This window comes from Pezoporus flaviventris, unplaced genomic scaffold, assembly GCF_033815535.1.
Source record: "Pezoporus flaviventris isolate CSIRO_AGI_PZ_B2104156 unplaced genomic scaffold, CSIRO_AGI_Pfla_v1 ptg000037l, whole genome shotgun sequence".
Classification (NCBI taxonomy): Eukaryota; Metazoa; Chordata; class Aves; order Psittaciformes; family Psittacidae; genus Pezoporus; species Pezoporus flaviventris.
In genome coordinates, this window is record NW_026892585.1 from 10967290 (window position 1) to 10986764 (window position 19475).

A 19475-nucleotide genomic window follows, 5' to 3' on the forward strand; every position below is an offset into this window, starting at 1 on the left:
AAGTACTCCTATTATCTAATTGGATCAACAATGCCTCTCTGTCTATTTAGTCTCCTGAGCTACTTGTGGACTACAACTCTCAAAAATTAGTTATTTTTGTTAATTGCCAGGGTGGAGCTATATTCAACGTTTTTCATATACAGAAGGTTTTCACATCTAAAGAGCAAGTTATGGGCATAATGAAGCCCAAGTTCCTCCATTCTTAGATTATACTGATGCCATCCCAATGAAATTCAGTGTTCAATTAAAGTATATGATGTAAAATTACACCATACTTCCTCAGTTTTTCCTATGAACTAACCAGGAAATGGAATGTACTGCCCTCTTTAATCACAAGACAGTTTATAATGCCAACTCTAATCATGCTACTTTTTTACTTAGTATTTTCCAATCACTGAATTAGGATGCATTTTTCTCCTATCAGACAACTCCCATTTTCCCAAAAAAGGAACTAAACTTAGCATCCATAGTTAAAATGTATTTGACATGGCTGAAGTTGAGGGACAAATGCAACTGATGACAATTAAGTGCCATGTTTTAGACAAGCAGAAACCTGGCTTGCAGGTAGCACTTACAGAAACCAGAAGCATCAACCTTGCTTCCATATGTGTGGGGCTCATCTCCTTACAAAGATTAAGAAAACAGCCAAAATACAGATTTCATGTATTTAGTAGACATAATAAACCCCACTCAAACCTCCTAATGTGTTTGGGTTTTTTTTTATTTGCACTAACAGAGTGAAAAAGAGAAATGTTGGGTTGTTCCATCTCTGAAGTATCCAAGAGTAGCAATAGCACCAGGATGCTACCCATAAGGGCAGGCTGAAGTCAAACAGGTAAACAGGTTCTCTATGAAATCAGTGAAATCTACTGACAGGGTGGAATCTGGCAATTCTGCTATCCTGGCCTTTAAATTTAAGATATGAAGCCCAGTCCTGCAAATGCTTCCTGGAAAGTGCTGAGGGCAAACAGAATGTGAGCAGCTTTACATGGGCCAATAGCTGTTCATAATATGCCTCTGAAAATGAAAATCTGATTTAGAGTCCTCTACCTGTACTGTATCAAATTAATCAGGTGAGCTAATCATATTATTCCAATGGATTAGATCTCTTTGCAGCAGTAGTTTTGGGGAGCTCTGCTATTACGGTTCATATTGCCATCCAAAGCAAAAACAAATTAAAATCATCATACCATAATTGTGAGTTCCAAAATTAAATTAATAACAACCACACTATATAAATGACCGTTAATATATATAGTTTTGTTATTGTGATTGTAAGAACTCCCACACTACTGGGAATTAAGGCCATGCCATATGTCCTTTAACAGATTATTTCCCTAAATTTGCCATAGGATCCTGGATTTTACCTACAGCTTAATGTCTCCAGGGAGTACTGATCACCACATATTTAGCTAGACAGACAGAATTTACCAGCCCTGAATTTCTGTAGCAGAAGCAGTGTATAATTACAGAGAATGCACATAAAAACAATCTGGTAAGTCATCCAGCCTTACATTTGCAGGAGTGAATTTTGGGCGTCACACGTACAATTCCCTGCAAGAAGCAATTTACAAAAGGCAGATTCTTAACGTATGATGGAAATCTGGCTCCTTAACGAGTCCAAGCAGATCTTTCAGAAAGGAGTATCCCAAATTGCTATTCACTCGCACCCCCACTTTTGAGGAAACATACCTTTCAGTTCTTGTTTAGGTGCTATAATTTTATCAATTTGCAGGCAATGTAATTTAATTTCTGGAATGCAGTTTAGTTACTCTGAATAGTCCTGTTTTGTAGACAGATAGCTTCAGAACTGTGCTCTAAGCAACGTGGGTTTCTACTGAATATTATAAAAATGGGTGTTATATTAGACACTTATTACCGATATTTATCTGTATTGTGGCAAGGTCTGCAGTGCTGATTATAAACAAAGGAACATTTGTAAAAACAAGTAATAAAAAGACAGCTCTTCTTTAAAAGACGTAGGCAAACAGATAGATTCTGTAATTTTATCCAACAATAGGGAAGATTCTTCCTTTCTCTTCCTCTGCAACCTGTGGAATTATCGGACTTTACATTATGTGTGGAATAAACGAGATTTAGCCTGAGGGAATCTACGGTTTCATTCAGTGGTACCTTTACAGTAGGATTTTTTTTGAAACATACAATGAATGGCCACACTTCACTTGCATTTTCTGTGGAGAACATGTAAAGGATAAACTATCAAAAAACTAGTCTGGGTTTGTATCTTCAGCTCTTACAATGAACATCTTTGGTGCCAAGTCCTTCACTTGAGTGGCAATTGTGAGCTATTTCTGGAGCACAGATAGAAACAACCAGGCTTCTAGGTTGGAGCTGATCTGACTATGAGTTATAGGTATTATAACCAACTTTTCTTCCAAACCAATACCCCATCCCTCCAGAAATCTTAATAGGCTTTTGAGAGCCTCCATTTAAAGCTGGCTGCATAAAATGATCCTTTGATGAAAAGGGATTGAAACAAGGGTTAAAGTAGACATTGAAAGGTTATTGTAGAGGGCACATTGTTCATACAATCCTCCTTTAATATGTGTGGTGTGCACCTGCGATAAGATGATTCATTAGATAAGGCCTCACTTTGACAAGCTCCATCGTTCAACCCTCAGGGTAGTGATGGAACAATTCTGCACCCACCCAGTAAATATAACAAGGTCAGCATTTTTTTTCCCTGGGACTTGGATGGTGATAGTGAAGCTCAGGATGGATCTTTGTTTACGTGTTATGTTAAAAAAAAAAAAAAAGAGGGCTCCTGTAAAGTGTTGTCTTTTATTTCTTAATGGGCCAAAATAAAAAATGTCACCCCTGTTCCAATTAAATCACATGGAGGTAGAAAATGACCTGGGGAAAACCTGCTCTTCACGTTTTTTCTCCACAGTAAACAGTAAGAATGGAAACTAAACTTCAGACTCACATATCACCCAAGCTGCATCATTTCAATACACGCTTACCAGGGCCTAACATCCACATATCACTGGATATCACCATACATCCAATCTCTAGCATTTAGAATAAGGACATTCAAATTACTCAGTCACCAGGTCCGGTCATAAGTTATATTGACAGATTTGTTGCAGTGACTTTATGTGAAACAAGTAGTTGTGTTAATTCTAGTCCTAGTAAATGTAATAGAGAATGACAGTGGCTACAATCTGAAGGCCACTTAAGCATGCTGCATCAATGGAATTATTTATATATATATATGGCTTCAGATACATAACTTTCTCCATCATATTAAGAATGAAATAGTAACAAATAAGCAGCTCCCAAGTGCAGCTAACACAAGATCTCTCTCTCAGACACACCATAAAAATTGCTGTTTGGAAATTTTCTTTAAAGAAGAGTTTCTCCCAGGTTTGGCACTACAGACAGGCAGATTCATTGCAAACTGCTTAAATTAATCATCGAATGAACAAGCCACCCAGCTAAATCCATCCCAGATAGTTCATTACAATTTGTGTTCCTTTACTTGAAACATTTAATACTTTTTTTAGAAATTAAGTAATACAGAAATGCTACAATTTGCAAAAAAAAAAGTGTACTTTTAATAGCACATCAGCGGTTTAATATAGTTGTCTGGTATTAGGTATATGTAAATGGAAGAAACTGCTATGTTTGTAAAGAATCACAGGGTTGCTAGACTTTTAAAGTACCAACCTATTGCACTATTTTGATCTTTTCTAAAGGTTGAATTAAACCAAAACAAATCCTAAGCTCCTTCTGGCTTGAAAACACTTTCAAACAGCTCCTAACTTCCTCCCAGTTCTCAGACTTTCCATTTCTTACCTTGTCTGGCAAATCAATATTTATTTACCTTCAATATGTGTGCTTTTAAATTGCTCTCATACAAGCAGAACTCATTCTTGTCCCAAGATCAGCCTACCATCAGAATTCACTGTTTGCTCCATCTTCTACTCACCTGTCCTTGTGCATTAGTGACGAGTTGACCTGTGACCCCCTGAAGACTGGAGAGGGCATTGCCAAAGGCCTGGGAGCTCGCTATTGAGCCCATGGCTGCTGCTGCTGCAGCCGCTGCTGCTTGACTTGCTAGTGGGTTATTAACCAGCTGAAAAAGAAAGAAAATAACATGGTAAAAACCTGATAAACCCAGAAACACAGAGTGCTAACTGGATGACATAAAAGCGATTGTGCTAATGTGGGTAAAAACCTGCCTGCTCTGAGAGCTTGACTGTTTCTGAGAGGCTCTTATTTCTGAGGCTTTGGTGTCTTTGACAAGGAATGGTTTTAAGAAAGCCAGAGGAAATTCCATGTTAACACTGAAGAATAAAACTCTCCTTTTTCACCCTTTATTCTTCCCTTCCCCCCTTTTTTTTGAGTTATGCTTGTTGTGTTTCTTCAGGCTCAACATGCTAATGCCACAGGTGTAGCAGCCTAATCCTGCTGTAAACAGCAATCAGTGAAGGATTACTATTTGATTTAAATGGGAATGGGATATTTACCTGGGGATACTCAGAACAGAGACTATTTTACTAATGACCCCAGAAATGAGAAAAGCCTGCAGATCCTTTTAATTAATATCATTAAAGTATTGGTCTCAACATCTAGATAAATCACAGCAGAGGACTCAACCCTGGGATTAAGTTCAGTAGAAACCAATTAATAATTCAAAACGTACTTGCAAAATATGATACTAAGCAATTTACTGCTTCTCAACTGCCACTGATTAATTGCAGGACTCTCACATTTTCAAGAATTGAGTTGTACTGCCCACTTCAGTTCGTTCTACCTGAGTGCTCCAAATAGAGCAGAGAGCACAGTGACGGCTGTCACCTTTGGAGACTATGGGAATCCCACAGAGGAACGCTCCTATCAGCATTTAGGTTCATCAGACATACAAAATGTGTGTTCCTCTGTTCGAATCAAACATCCTCTGGTAGATGGTTTATTCTTTGGATTACTGTGAGGTTTATATTTTCTCATACTTTCTGAGAATGGACAGACATTGAAGCAAGCACACAGGGATGACAGTAAAAAAAAACACCAAAACTAAAATGCTGGGAACCATCATCACTGGGACAGCTGTCCTGAGAACAATCAAACAGTTCAACAGGCTGAAAATGAATTTTAGAGTGGGTTTGCTCCCTAAGAATCACTGCATTTTAGCAGAGCTTGCAAAATGTACATTAGCAGGGTAAAGCAGTCTGTCTGAAGTCTGAGACAGAAAAAAGTCTGGCGAGAGCAAAGACATTTCTTCTTAGGCTGAGGTGTAAATGCTGAAGCTAACTCACAAAAGCCTGATGCTTGAGCTGGAATTAGTAAATCCTTAGGTGACAAGTAAATTATCAATCCTGTAGAAACGGAGTCACAGACACCCATAAGGGATGTACTGCACAGACAGGCTCTGCTTCAAAATAGGTTATAAAAAATTAATCAGTGATTAGTAGATGTTTTAAGCATGTTACAGATATGAGTAGTGTGTATGCTATAGATGTTTAGAAGCCCATCAGTAGAAGATGTCAGATATGGTTATAATCTATGCTTATAAGAAACCTACTTGTCTGTTGGACATTGCAAAACCTACAACAATTGATTGGTCATACATTAAAACATCTATTAATCATTCATTAGCCCTTCATGAAGTATTTATAAATGGAACCTTGATATAAAGTGTTGCCTAAAGGGGCGCCTTGAGCACATCCATTCCCTCTAGAAACTGCAAAGTAAATAACTAAATAAAGATTAGTAGCAATGCTGGAGAGAAAAGATGACATTGTTGGAGGAAATATTTTGATTTGGAAAAAATTGTTATATGAATCTCCAAAATGAGTCTGTGGCATCCCATGGCAAGCAAATCAAGCAGGAATAAAACAAAAGGAGGAAACTGCTTGATTAGCAGTCCTGGTGAGCTGTGAAGAGAGTGGAGACAGGTACAATGACCAAGGTGAAGCTGAGTCCCTGAATACAGAGTGGAAGCAGTTCCACTGACTACACAAGGTGTGAGCCCAGATATAGTTGCATGCAGTCCTCAGTGACGTGGGTGGTGATGCCTGAGCACAGCAGTGTAATACCAGATAAACTTGTAGATAAACTTGTCCGTTTTCTGTTCAAAACACCAACATATCTTTCTTGTCCAGATCAGAAGCTGGCAAACCTTGCCTTTCCTCACAGCACTTCACGGGCAGCACTATGACTTGGCGTAATTCTCTTGTAGCTGTAAATACTTGCAGAAGAAAGGGGCAGCAGCAAATGTAAGACTTTCAGAAAAGGCTTTCTTTTCTTATTAGGAATCCTACAGCACCTGTCTGCAGGTGTAACTGATAATCTTTGCATGGTTACCTGACATCAGCTAATAAACCACACCAGCTGCTACAGCTTATGGCCTCAATTGTGTATAAGAACAGATGCCTGGGAAGCATAAGTAAGCTTGTAGATCTGGAAACTATAAAGGGTTAAAAACATCTAAAAATCAGACTATCACCTCCTAGAATCTCCTTTCCATTTTTCTTGCTCCAGTTTTCAAAACCTGTACATTTTCAAATACAACAATAAAATTTAATTACAACAAACCCTGGAGACACTCAGGATTGCTTTTAGTTGCATCACAGAGATAAGCGACTTATTAAAAATGATGGCAGAGGCTATGATATGCATAGGTACCCTGGGTAGTACCATGTTCCAGGAAAAATCACAGTGAATGGGCCAACTCACAGGGTAGGAGACTTTCAAGTGCATGTGAAAACATCCCTATCTATTCATAAGTCTGATTAAAAAGGAGAAGATGCATGTTTCTTTGAACACTTTGGGAACTTTGGGAACTTTGAACACTTTGGGAAGCTGCTGACTGCAGGATACACACTGTCAAACTGACCTCTTTTATATCACATGCAAATTTGAGTTGGAGAAATACACCTCACTGCATTATGTCTGGACACCAAGGTAGTTTCTAACACATTATATCTTGCTTTTTGTTTTAAGAATAGAGTCTCTGACTTGAGAGGTTTATGCCATTTCTCAGCGCAGGCTGGATCCTGAGAACACTTATTGGAAATATTAGAAATATATTATGAAAGATCCCACAAAGTGCTTTTCCCATTTTGTTTCTCTATTTAAATGATGATTTCATTTGGAATGCTGAGACATTTGGGGCTGTCCATTCCAGTGCCCAAATTTCTGATCCCACTCAAAACACCGGCCATAACAGTAGGTAATAGTGATCTTAGTTTAACGTGACAGGCCAGCCTTTCAAGGATGTCTCTGGTAATGACACGATTATATGGGGAAGTGGATTTTATGAGGAAGGATCCTGCAATAACTGAGTAGCTTCAGTACATCCTCCTGACTTCCCAAAGCTGAACTTTGAAAGGAAAAGCATATGAAAGTTGTCCTCCTGTAACTCAGTGTAAAGCAGGAGCCGTCCCACAGCAGCAAACAAGAACTCACACAAATAAAAGTAACCTGTAAAATGATGGGGGATGAATGTCCTAAAGCTGTGTAATGTGAGGCAATTATTTCTAGGGTTAGGAAACAGTCTGCAAAAAGAATGATTTCAAGACAAGTGTGGTAGAGTCCATGCTACAAGCAGTTCTCTTTAGAACCACAACTACTTTTTTCTTCTGGAAGAATACCCTCTTCCTCTCTTGTTTTTCAGATAACTTAGTACCTCAGTGAACTTTCAGTGAGAAACTGATCAAGCATTCAGGTATAGCTGAATACAAGATCAGATGTGATAGCCTACGCAGTACTTCCACTTTTCTCTACAAAGGGCATATCCCACTGAACTGTCATTCCCCTCGTCTGGAAATCAAAGAGCCAGTTTTACTCATTACAATATCACCCATCCAACAGATACAAAGAAAAAAAACCCAAGTGGTTTAACTGATGAAAAGCCAAGACATTTCAGGATGCCAGAGCATCATATGAAAAAAAGGGCCTGTAACCTGAAAGGTAAGGTCAGTTTATGTAGTGCCAGCATAAGAATGAAGTTAGATGGTGTGTGTTTCCTAAAGGGCTTGTGGGAGAGGCTAAGAGTGAAGATATGCTATCTGAATGCAGCAATGGGGATGGAGGGACATACTGTGGAGTAACAGAAGGCATAACTTCATTTTACAAAACTGTATTAGTGTTTTTCAGGAAGGTTTTTTTTTTAAAAAATCACATTTCTGGATACCTCCTAGAGATTAAGCAGTGTAGAAAAGCAGTATATTTGATTAGGGACCAACAGATCCTCAGTCGCCTGTGTTCTGAGACAATCCTATCTGTAGGGCGCATTACACTACTGGATCAGCTACTGATCAGCTGAGAGTGTTTGCCTAAACTACTGCTTTTTAGGGGAAAACAGAAAAATCCTTTGATTTCAGTAACATTAAAAGTTGAGAAGAATTCAGCAATGGCTCTCAATCGGAAGGAAACACATGACAGTTCTCTTTTCAATCCAGACTATGTGAAAAAATGATCATAGAAATGAAAATTTTATTAGTATGGCATTTGCTTTTGTAGGAATTTTTAACTGAGAATGTATGTGAATTTTATCTGTGTTAAGATTATGAGAGAATTGCACAATAAAATGTAGTGGGTTTTATTCCCATGCTTTCACAGTAGTTCCTGAGACAGATTCTGAGCAGCTGTCACTTGGCCTTAACAGAAAAAGACCATTTCAAACTGAGCACAGGCTCCCGAGGGTATTCTGGTACCTTCTTCTTTATTGTGACCAGCATTATCATCCATACTGGGTGTAAATGGCAAGGTATTGGTAGCAGGGGAGCTGCAGATGGGGGGGGGGGGGGGGAGGGGGGAAGAGTGAACACAACAGAAGGAAGAGCAAGCTCAAAGAAAGGAGGAGGAGGAGGTGGTCCACAGCAGAGCAGGAATCCCCACTGTAGCCCTTGGAGGACTCCACGCTGTAGCAGATGGATATTTCCTGGTGGGAACTGTGATCCGTGGAGTGCCTATGCAAGAGCAAGGGAAAAGTGTGAAGAGAAAGGAGCAGCTGAGAGGACCTGTTACGGACTGGCCATACCCCCCCGTACCCCTGCACCACTGCGGGAGGGTAGAGGAGTCAGGACTGAAGGAGTGAGGTTAAGTCTGGGAGATTCAGGAGGAAAGTTGTTTTAATGTTTGTCTTTTTGTTTCTCACTACCTGAATCTGTTTTAGTTGGCCATAAAGCAGTTATCCCCAAGTTGAGTCTGTTTTGCCTATGACACTGGTAAGCAGTCTACCTTGATCCACGAGCTTTCTCATCCTATTTTCTACCCCATCCCACTGAGGCAGGGAGTGAGCAGCAGGGTGAGCATTATGCTGTTAGCCAAAGCTAACCCAGCCCACCATCCCATTTCAGTAACTGTAGTCTATATCTGACAACAACAATATGCAAGTGCCTTCAATACCTTGAAGACACAGAGCCAGACTATTCCAACCTAGATACCCGTATGTTTGGTTTCTAAACATGAACAAATTGATGCAGAACTGTTTTCCTTGAAGTATCTTGTAGCTCTTCTAGGAAATTCTTTACATAGCATTAACTGACAGAGGGGAGACTGAGATCAGACATTAGGAAATTCTTCCCTGTGAGGGTGCTGAGGCGCTGGCACAGGGTGCCCAGAGAAGCTGTGGCTGCCCCATCCCTGGCAGTGTTCAAGGCCAGGTTGGACGGGGCTTGGAGCAACCTGGTCTTGTGGAAGGTGTCCCTGCCTGTGTCAGGGGTTAGTTGGTACTGGATGAGTTTTAAGGTCCCTTCCAGCAGGAACCAATCTGTGATTCTATTAATGATTCTATTCCTAGTTGTTTTCAATACACATATATACCTCATACCTCTTGATAGCTCCCTGGACCTACACGGAATCTCAAAACCCATGAAGGCATTTTTTAAAAAGACACTTCAACTTAATCCTGGAGAAGCCCCTCAATATCACAGTGATGAGTGCCAAATGAATGTCTGTAATAATCAACAATAAGACCACTTAGCATTTATATAGAACTTTACAGCCAGATGTTTCAACTGTGGGTACCTGAGCTGTGGTGCTTTAATTTATTTTTAGGGTCTTTAGCAAAAATAAGTCAAATTTTCAATAAACCTGTGAAGATGCAGATCCCAAGAAAGCCAAGAGAGAATCCTTTGGTAACATAAAACAAAAGAAGCGAATTTTATCCCAAAAGATGCTATGGTCGAACCTTTTGGAAGCCCCGTATGGTTTAGACATCAGTTTGAGGCTTTTTTTTTTATCTTTTGACCTCCCCTCCCTTCTTTTTTTGTTTATGCAATAGGCTAATTACAACATTTAACTTTCATAAATGAACAGCAGGGCAAAATGTCTAACAAAATGGCTGTCATAGAGCCTAATCATGCATAACTCTTTTAAAAACATGCCCCAGCAGGCAAATGGTTGAAGCTGATCCCAAATTATGAATAAAAAATTAAATCTGTCAACATCTGTTTTTTGTACAGTGCTAGGATATGACCAACCTATGAACTAGACAATGAATATCCAGACCTCTCCAATAAAGTCTGGTTATTTCAAAACTGCACAGCTCTACATTTGCAAATGGCTGTAGATGGTAAGAGTTCCAAATAGGCTGCTTAGACAGACATTTTAGTATATGCACATACATCAGAAATTTATGTGCAGAATATAGTGTAGAGACAAGGATACTGGAGTATCGTAAAGCACCAACTTGCCAGGGACACTTAAAATATCTGGTTCTCCCAGATACTTAATCTGCTCATTATATACATTTATTGTGGTTGAGCTATTTGCTGTCTAAATCTATGCTGAATTTTCTATCAGGAATAAGTACTGATAGCGGTATCACTGATGCAACATGACTTGATTCAATGCAAAGCGACGCGACCTGAGGTGATGGGAAGCCCGCAGTGCTCATGTATGCCTTGATATGACATGGATAGAGGAGGATGCACAACATTTCTCACAGTATCTTTGTAAACAAGGTGCTGCTGGTCAAATTGGAACCAGCCTACAAAACTAAGATAACAATTTACAAAATACAAAAAGGTGTATTTTTAACAGAGCCATGGCAGAGCAAATAAAGAGCAGACACCATTCCCAGGTCTCTAGGAGCAAACTACTGGAGACATGAATAATGAAGAATGCATTAGGGCACAGCAAGAACTGAGTGGAAACCACCCCAGCCGTTTTCATTTCTGCTCTGTTAGTGACAGATAGAAAAGAGGGGAAAGGAAACTAGAGGAAACGGATCCTGTTTGGGTCTAATCCTACAAGATAAACTAAATTGAAGGTGTCAGCATGTCTGAGGCTGGGTCTTGTATGTTTACCAAAAAGAAGAGTGGACATATTTGAATATATTGAATATATTTAGATATAAATAACCACAAAGAGTATCTGAACAACTCCTTTATAACAGGTCAGTACTTAAAGATTAACCAGAGACTCTAGTCCTGTGGGTTCCTAGCTGTCCACATTTACAGCTTACAAGTATGAAATGTTCCAGATCTGTATGAGCTGGCACACACTGTTCCAGACTTTAATTAAACAGAGACATCTTGGTTTCATCTGGCTTGTTACATTTATGTTTATGTAGTCTTTAAAGTACCTACAAGTGAATCCACCTTGTGTTTGAGAAGTTCCCTCTCTGTTTTCCAGGCTTCATGAAGAACACGAGATGTTCTTTAAGGTCCCTTCCAACTGTAACCATTCTGTGATTTTATGCATGATGTAAATGTACTGTAAACAAACTACCTCATCTGACTTGATGGAATTTTCATCATGACTAACCATAAATTGTATTGGTGCTTACAAAAGAGGAAAGAGTATCAAACAAATTATCTGAATTCTCCAGTTTTCTGGAGTAGTTCCCATGTTCATTCTTATGAAAGCAAAGAGTATTTCCCAAACTTTCTGAAAGGGGCTGCAACTCTGCTCATTTCAGGTTGATTAGTTCCTCGGTTCCTGTGTTTGTCTATTTTAGAATGATTTATCTGGCTTCTGAAAGATGCTTTCCCCACAAGAAAAATGGTTACTTCAGGGCTCCCTTGCTGCTAAAAAAATGAACTCTTATCAAAAGGAAATTGCCATCTGTCTTCTCGGATAAGAGCCTAGCACTTGGGTCTCAGTGATCGAGCCTCTATAGAAAGTGTGTCAACTGTGAGACATACTAAATTCATCTCCTTAATCTAAAACATTTATTTGCCTTCATTTTGAATGTGTGAATGTCATGGGCACATGTAAATATAACCATTTGCATATATAGACGTTAAAAATGCAATGTGAGGTCACACCATGATAATACGACACTTCATGTTGGGTACTGGAGAAGATATTTCTGAAACAGTTTTGTTTTACAGTACATTATGCAAACCTAATATAAATGCCTGGAACTGTTTATTTGAATATTTGTATTAAAAATCAGGCTTTTGGCTACAGACCTTCTCTTCTGCCCCTTCAGAGAACAAATCCTACTTAATACTTAGGGACACATTGCTGACGGAAAACTTTTTGAAGCTGGAAATACATCTGGATACTTTAATTTACTTGTAATGATGCTAAGTAGCATCACCAAATAAGTCTGCTTCCATGTTAGCCAAGTACTTACACTGTACTCTCATTCACTTGAATGTGAACAAGATCAGATCTAAAACTGGAACTATATGGAAAATTTTCACTGGTTTGAGCTCAAAATTCGACAATACTTGATGCAACCATCTGATGCAAAGTTGAAGAACTCCACGTTTGGAGTGGAAACGTAAAGGTTAGCCCCAAATCCAAATCTGGTTCTAAATCCAGGTCTCTAGGAAGCTGAAGGAGTTAATCCTCTGCAATTATGTCAGTTCGGCCCAAATTCAAAATGATGTAAACATCATAATTGATACCATGAGTTTGAGAAGTTCTCTCTGTTTCCCAGGTTTCACGGAGAAATGAGAAATCAAATCAGCTGAGACTCTGACTTTTAACTAGGCATTTGAGATCTGCTGAAATCTCAGCATACAAAGTGAGATTTGAGAAGTGTGAACTAAGTTGAAAGAAGCATTTAGTTTTAAGACCTTGAAGTCAAACCCACAGTTCTAATAAATACAAGAAGTGAGTGATAACCGCTAAAACAAGAAACCTGAAAGTGTGTGAGAGGAAAGGGCATGCAAAAGAGGATGCTGGGGTCCCTACGCAAGATACTGTTAACATTTTCCTTGGGGCATGATTTTATTACTTTAGTACAGTGGCCAGTGGTGGCCAGGGCATGTGACATTGTTCAGCTGTTTGCTGTCTGTGTGTCAGTGGGCAGGTTACTGCTGCTACTCCTTTCCTAAAGATAGAGCAATGAACGCTTAGGAGCCCATGCTCCCCCTCCTTGCACCAGCACCATGTGAGCATATTGCATCTCAGATGGTAGCAACCTCCTGCTGCATTCACCTTTAGGAGGCTTAATTTGATTGTAAACATAAAGAAGCCACCAGCTAACACAGGGCTGATTACAGCACTTTAAAGCAACTGTTTATCCATAGGTACACCCACTGGTCTCACCAGCAGCCCTGCTCTGTACATAAAGCTACATATAAACTGATAACGGTTGTGCATTTAACATGCCAAAAGTTGTGCTCTCAGTGCAGCTCCAACAGAAGAGGAAAGGCGGAAGGGTTAACAGTGTAATGCACATATGTAACATTCCCACAGATAACCCTCTCTCCTCACAGGCACTTCCACCTCATCTAGTGTCAGCAAGAAACCTGCTCCCCAAAGTGAGCTGCCCTAGAAGCAGCAGTGCCAGAGCTTGCTTACGCACACTGTGTGGGGCTGGGCTGAACAGCGTCAATGAGGTGATTCCAGGTTTCATTTTGTTAATGTTCTTCTGAGAGGGGTACCAGTCATTTTAAATTTAATGACTGCTTTGAAAGCTTTTTAAAATTTATGTATTTATTTATCATAATCCTACCTTTCCTGGGTTTTCTGGGGGGAAAAAAGCCATGACTGACTCTCCTTCTGCTTTTACCTACTTGATTCCTTTCCTCTGATCTCTTCTCTCCAGTCACAGTCACCTTGCTCATGTCACTCTGGATCTGGTCACAATAGGTTTTCCATATGGGAGTTCACACAGAGCTGCAAAAGCAGTAGTAAATCTACTGTGTCTGTAATGCTGCCATATTAATTCCTAATCAATTTCAAAGCTGTATTTGAAGCTCATATATTTCACCCCAGCAAAATCAAAATAACGTTGAGTTGCCAACAGCAAATGAAACTTGGAAATATAATTAAAAACATATAGGCTAGGAATGTATTGTTTTTGAGGTCTTTGCAATTGCCACTGTGCTAGGCACTATAAATTGATGGCAAGAGGGTATATGAAACTGAGATCCTCTTATAACAAAAGCATAGCTCCATATTGCTTGAGGTAACAGAAGAACTGTTAGCTGAATGTGAGTGATGACTGCAAGTATAAGCCAAGAATTCTTTTTTTTTTTTTTTTTTGCTGCAAGGATCAATTCCAAATTGGTCAAAATCTGAGGCTGAGATGCTGCAAGGACTGCTTAAAGTTAGGCTGCATGCAAGTGCTACCCCAGTCCTGGGTGAACTCAAGAGGGTTTGTGTTAGTGTGTTCCTGTGACTATAATTTTTCTGCCTCACAGATAGAGATGGGCTGTGACATACCACCCACTTCACTTGCCATTACATAAAATCCCATGCAAATATTAATTTACCTCTATGCTGTTATTACTGTATTTTAAACAAAAGTCATGACAAGGTTTAGCTATCATCATCCTTTTTTTGTGCGTGGAGGCAGAATGTCAGAAATAATGCCTAGGTTATTAGTCACTATCTGTTACTGGCTGAATGCATAGCTTGGGGAAAGTCTAATTATCATTTACAATAAATAATTTCCTCCATATTTATTATCAATGGGAATCTCATAGACATTCAGCAAAGGAATTCTGCTATATGGGCAAAACCATGTACTATCTTTCAACAGCAGCTCAGCTTACAACCCGAATGTCTGTAGCTTTTTCATTAAATTCATTATTGCCTTATTGTACCTAGACTCTTGTTCTTCCATAAGGCACTGTCAATAGACAGACAGATGAATTTCTTCATGTTCTAAGTATTTTCTACTTTTATCTGCTGACCAGATTCACAAAATATTTATGGGCCCTGCAGCAATTCTTGTGCTGTACAAAACAAGGGATTTTTTTTTGTGCTAAAAATAACATAAGTTCTAAGTTCTTGGTCTGATTCTGCTTTCTCTCCCGCAGAATATAGATCTGATGCAAATTTAATGAGGTCAGCAGAGTTGCAATTGGTTAAACCAGAGGTAACTGTTGTCAGAAACAGTCCCTTCAATTTCTTACAGGCTTCAAATCTGCAATAAGGGGGGAACAATATTCTCATTTGAAATACTGGAATTAGCTAGTTACAATGACTACTTACATCAAACGGGCTCTTCAAAGGCTTACTGTAAACTAAAGAATCTATCCAGTGAACTCAGGAGTCAAAACATTTACACCTGCAGTTGTGAAACTAATGGATATTTCATCTGCAGCCTGAAAACTTCACTCAAAACATTCTACTCAACCCCTTAAAAAAAAAAAACCAAACAGTTACAAAACACAGTTCAGGCAGACCCCGAGTGAAGAATTAAAAAGAAAAAGAAATAAATGTTAGGTCACATGAAACATTTAGGTGAGACCAAAATGATTTCTTGAAAGGAAATGTAAAATGGATCACCCCTACAGATGGGTGTTTCATAAACTGCGTCAAAATACTTCATTTCAAAGAAATCATTCTTATGTGCCTTCTCTTCATCTCACCCATTTTGAGGTGGGAGGAACATATATCTGTTCCCAACCGTGTGCCAAAACACACCTCTGGAACAAGTGCAGCTGCAGACCTCTCTGCAGCCACTGGTACTGGTGGGTGCCGCTGGTAATTCTGTCAGTAAAAGGGGTAAGCCAAGGGTCAAAAGGCAACCCAGTCAGACAACGCTGCTGTTCTGATGCACTCCCATCAAGGCAGAAACCAGCATGAATCCAGACAGAGCGCAATTAAGGCAAGTCTACACCTATGACACGAGGGCAGGCACTATAACTATCACATTCCTATTACTTGCACATGCAGTAGAATAAATGCTCCCTACAAAATATGAGCCATGTGCTGTATTTTATCCAAACTTAGAGCAAACAAGGGACTATATTCCCTTGAAACGAGAACATTCACTGAAGGCACTCATATGGTTTCTTGCTGTGCCAGGAGTAAGCAGATGACAAGCATGGCCTGGCGTTAAGTACATATTAACTGACCACAAAAGGAGAATGCAGTCATTTTGTGTTGAGTTTTTTCCTCTTTCAACAACAGCAGGCAACAAACCCTTAGTTTCACTTCAGAAAGACAAGGACTTTGACTTGCAGAAGACCGGGTGAACATCAACCAGCCAGAAGAGGCAAACAAATCAACAGCCTCAACTAAACCAGAAGCTGTTATTTTGTGCAAGTCCAGAAGCCTCAAAGGTTCTCTGACATTTCCGCTGGTGAACCACACACTATGGGATATCAGAAGGCTTCTCCTCCCCTCCAGTCTGACAAAGACCTAATTTAAAGCAGACTTACGTGACATACTGTTAGAACTCCAAACTATTTTCTTTCATCAAAAAGAAAAAGAAAAAAAGAATAGGCTGCTTATTTAAATCAATGTCAATGGTATCAGACCTCTCTCTTTGTTCCTAACTAATACACGTTCAACAACAGTGTGGCTCTTAAGAGCCATCACTGCAACAGGTCAGCATAATCACACCAGCTTAGAGCAAGGCAGAAGCTAGTGTGCTGATGCTGACTTGTGAGAAATAAATCAGAAACTTTATGGATATTAAAACCAGTGTTAAACCAGGGTGTTTTATACAGTAATTATAAGGTTATTTCTCAGTAATTCAATCTACTGAGGGTGAAAATATCTTTTTTATTGTTGCCTATGATGGTAATAATTCTCTCTGGCATCTGTAAAAGCAACAATAGCTTTTCATTGATTTTGCTTAAAAGGAAAGTTCAGGGTTAGAAAATTAGTATTTCATGTGGAAACATGAAAAACTTTCCAAAGTGTATGCGATGGAAATAGCAATAATTATGTTTGAGGAGGAAGGATGTCTTGTGATTAGGGCCCCTGCATAGAGATCTAGAAATCTCACCAGGGGCCCAATTCTTCCATATATTTTCATTTCTTTAATTTCCTGTCTGAAAAAAATGAGAATAATAGAACTGCCTTTCTTTCACTCTGTTTGTTTGTTTTCTCTTTCGATAATACACCTGAAAGCCCATTAGGACTTATGCACATGCAGCAAAGTAAGGCAAGATCCAAATTAAAGCCAATTTTCTTATTTCAGGGTAGATCTGCATGTGGAATATTTCTTCCTTTTTGCTGCACAGTACCTACTGGTTTATGTATTTATCCAGTATTTCTGTAAGTTGGGTGCTTAAGCCACTACCATGATATATATACAGGTAATATTAATGTAGGTCAAAAAATTGCTCTGAGGTACAGAATGAATGAACATCTAATTGACTAGCAAAGCTGCTCATAAAACATAGGTCTTTAACTATGAAGCACTTAAATGATAAAAATAACTACAAGGGGCTATTTCAAAGTAAAGGCTGACTTTACACACGGAAGTAGTAGATCCAGGAGGGCACAGTATGTATGTCTGGCTCTGCTGCTATCCATAAATTAACTGGTTCAGCTTTGTTGGCTTACATTATCAGAACACTCTGCATAAATAAAAGCCTTGTCTTCTCCCTAAAGTTGTGATCTGACAACATACATATTCTTTAGAGAACACTAATTTTACCATTAATGCTCTGGACACTTTTCATAAGATGAATCAATTACTCAACTTGCCACTGCAGTGGTAGGGAAAACCAGATGCATCCTACTATTTCTTCTGGCTTTCTGTTTATTCACGCTCTTGTAGTAAATGTCAATTATGATACCCTGTTTTTATCAAGTCCTATTTTAAAATGAATTACAGTAACTCAGATAATGCTTACTTGAGCTCTAGAACTATCACTCTATCCTATTATGCAGAAAAGATGACTCACTTGTATAAATGACCCTCATCATATAGCTGTTAAAGATAATAAAATCAGGGGGAAAATTGTATGTCAAGCCACAAGAGCTGTACTACAGAGTACTACAGGACCCTTATTTATGATTGGCAGTAACTGGCCTCCAAAGGTTGGTAGGAGAGATGAGTAGTCATGGATGCAAGGCCTCATCCACTCATCTCTACAAGTAGCTCTTGTGCAAAAGAAGGGTTGATGGTACAGTGGGCAGCACTAGGGAGCTCTTCTGCCTATCGCCTGTTGCTGCTGGGACACAGTTTTGCTTCCAGCTGGATCTACCCTTGTGGCAGCCAGCTCCCCACATCACTGGCAGTGTCTTGGGGCCAGCTCCTGTCCCAAGGAGGACAGCTCTAATTGGCCTAATTTGTTTTCTTGTTTCTTGTTTTGTTCTGGTGGGCTCTGTGTGTGTGTGATGGCTGAGCAGATAATTTTTCAGTTGTTAGCAATCCTACCCCACTTCACGGTATTCTTACTACCCAAGATCTACTTTTGCTTCCTTGCCATTACCTCTTCTTTCCTTGGGAAAAGAATCTGGAGAGTCAGTAGAGACCATACCCTACTCCATGCTATTCTATGGAGTAGTCTCAGTACAGGGTGCCTTTGAAACTTCAAAATACGTTAATTAGCCAGAAATAAAACTGAAGGTGGTGCTTTACTCAGGGGAACTCTACAGATGATGTTGCAGGGGCATCTCAAGCTAAGATTCTTTTCTCACACTGAGATTTATGTCCAGTGCTTACTACCTATTCTTTAATAAATGCCCTGGATTGGATATGTAGTAATAAAAGGAGTGGGAAGGATGTGTTTAATTAAACTATTCTTGGGCTGGCCTTTACATCCAAAAGGGTGTAAAAGCTTGGAAAAAAACTAGTACATCTGGAGACCTGCTCTTTGCTTACCCCAGTGTAAGGCAGGTAGGTGTCAAGCCCTAACACTATGAATCCAGACGCTTAAAAATGAAAGTAGATGGACAAATAATCACATTACAGTATTACAGAACAAACATGCAGTAATAAAAAGAAACTCCACAGCAATGTTGTATGAGGAATGTATTTGCCAAACCTGTATCAAAAATGTCCTTGAAACCAAATTACAAAAGACAACAGGCATAAGAGGAAAACTGAGGAAGAAAAGAATACAAGAAAGAAATCAAAAAGCAATCACAGGTGAATTGGTTGACTTTGGGACTGAGCCTTGGAAGTCCACAGCTCTGAGGGTGTGTGCATGTATAAGAAATGTACAAGACAAAATACATGAAATGTCAGGGTTGCTCCATAAACTTTAACGAACAAAGAACAGCCTAATACAGGTTACAGTCTAATATAGGTGATATGCTATATCAAAATAAGACCATGAAATATGTTATATATGCATTTTGGAACGTTTCTATTACCCAAGCAGAGCACAACTAAAAACGTG

General features: G+C 39.3%; 1 protein-coding gene across 5 annotated transcripts in view; it reads right to left on the reverse strand.

Moving 5' to 3' along the window:
• POU6F2 (POU class 6 homeobox 2) overlaps positions 1–19475 on the reverse strand; it is a 303185-nt gene that overhangs the window by 53205 nt on the left and 230505 nt on the right. For all 5 annotated transcript variants that reach the window (XR_009745363.1, XM_061464688.1, XM_061464687.1 and 2 more), the window contains exon 6: positions 3953–4099. Coding sequence is in view for 4 of the 5 variants with exons in the window: in XM_061464688.1 (XP_061320672.1) it covers positions 3953–4099 (147 nt within the window). In the remaining variant the exon portion in view is untranslated. The remainder of the gene's footprint in view (positions 1–3952; positions 4100–19475) is intronic.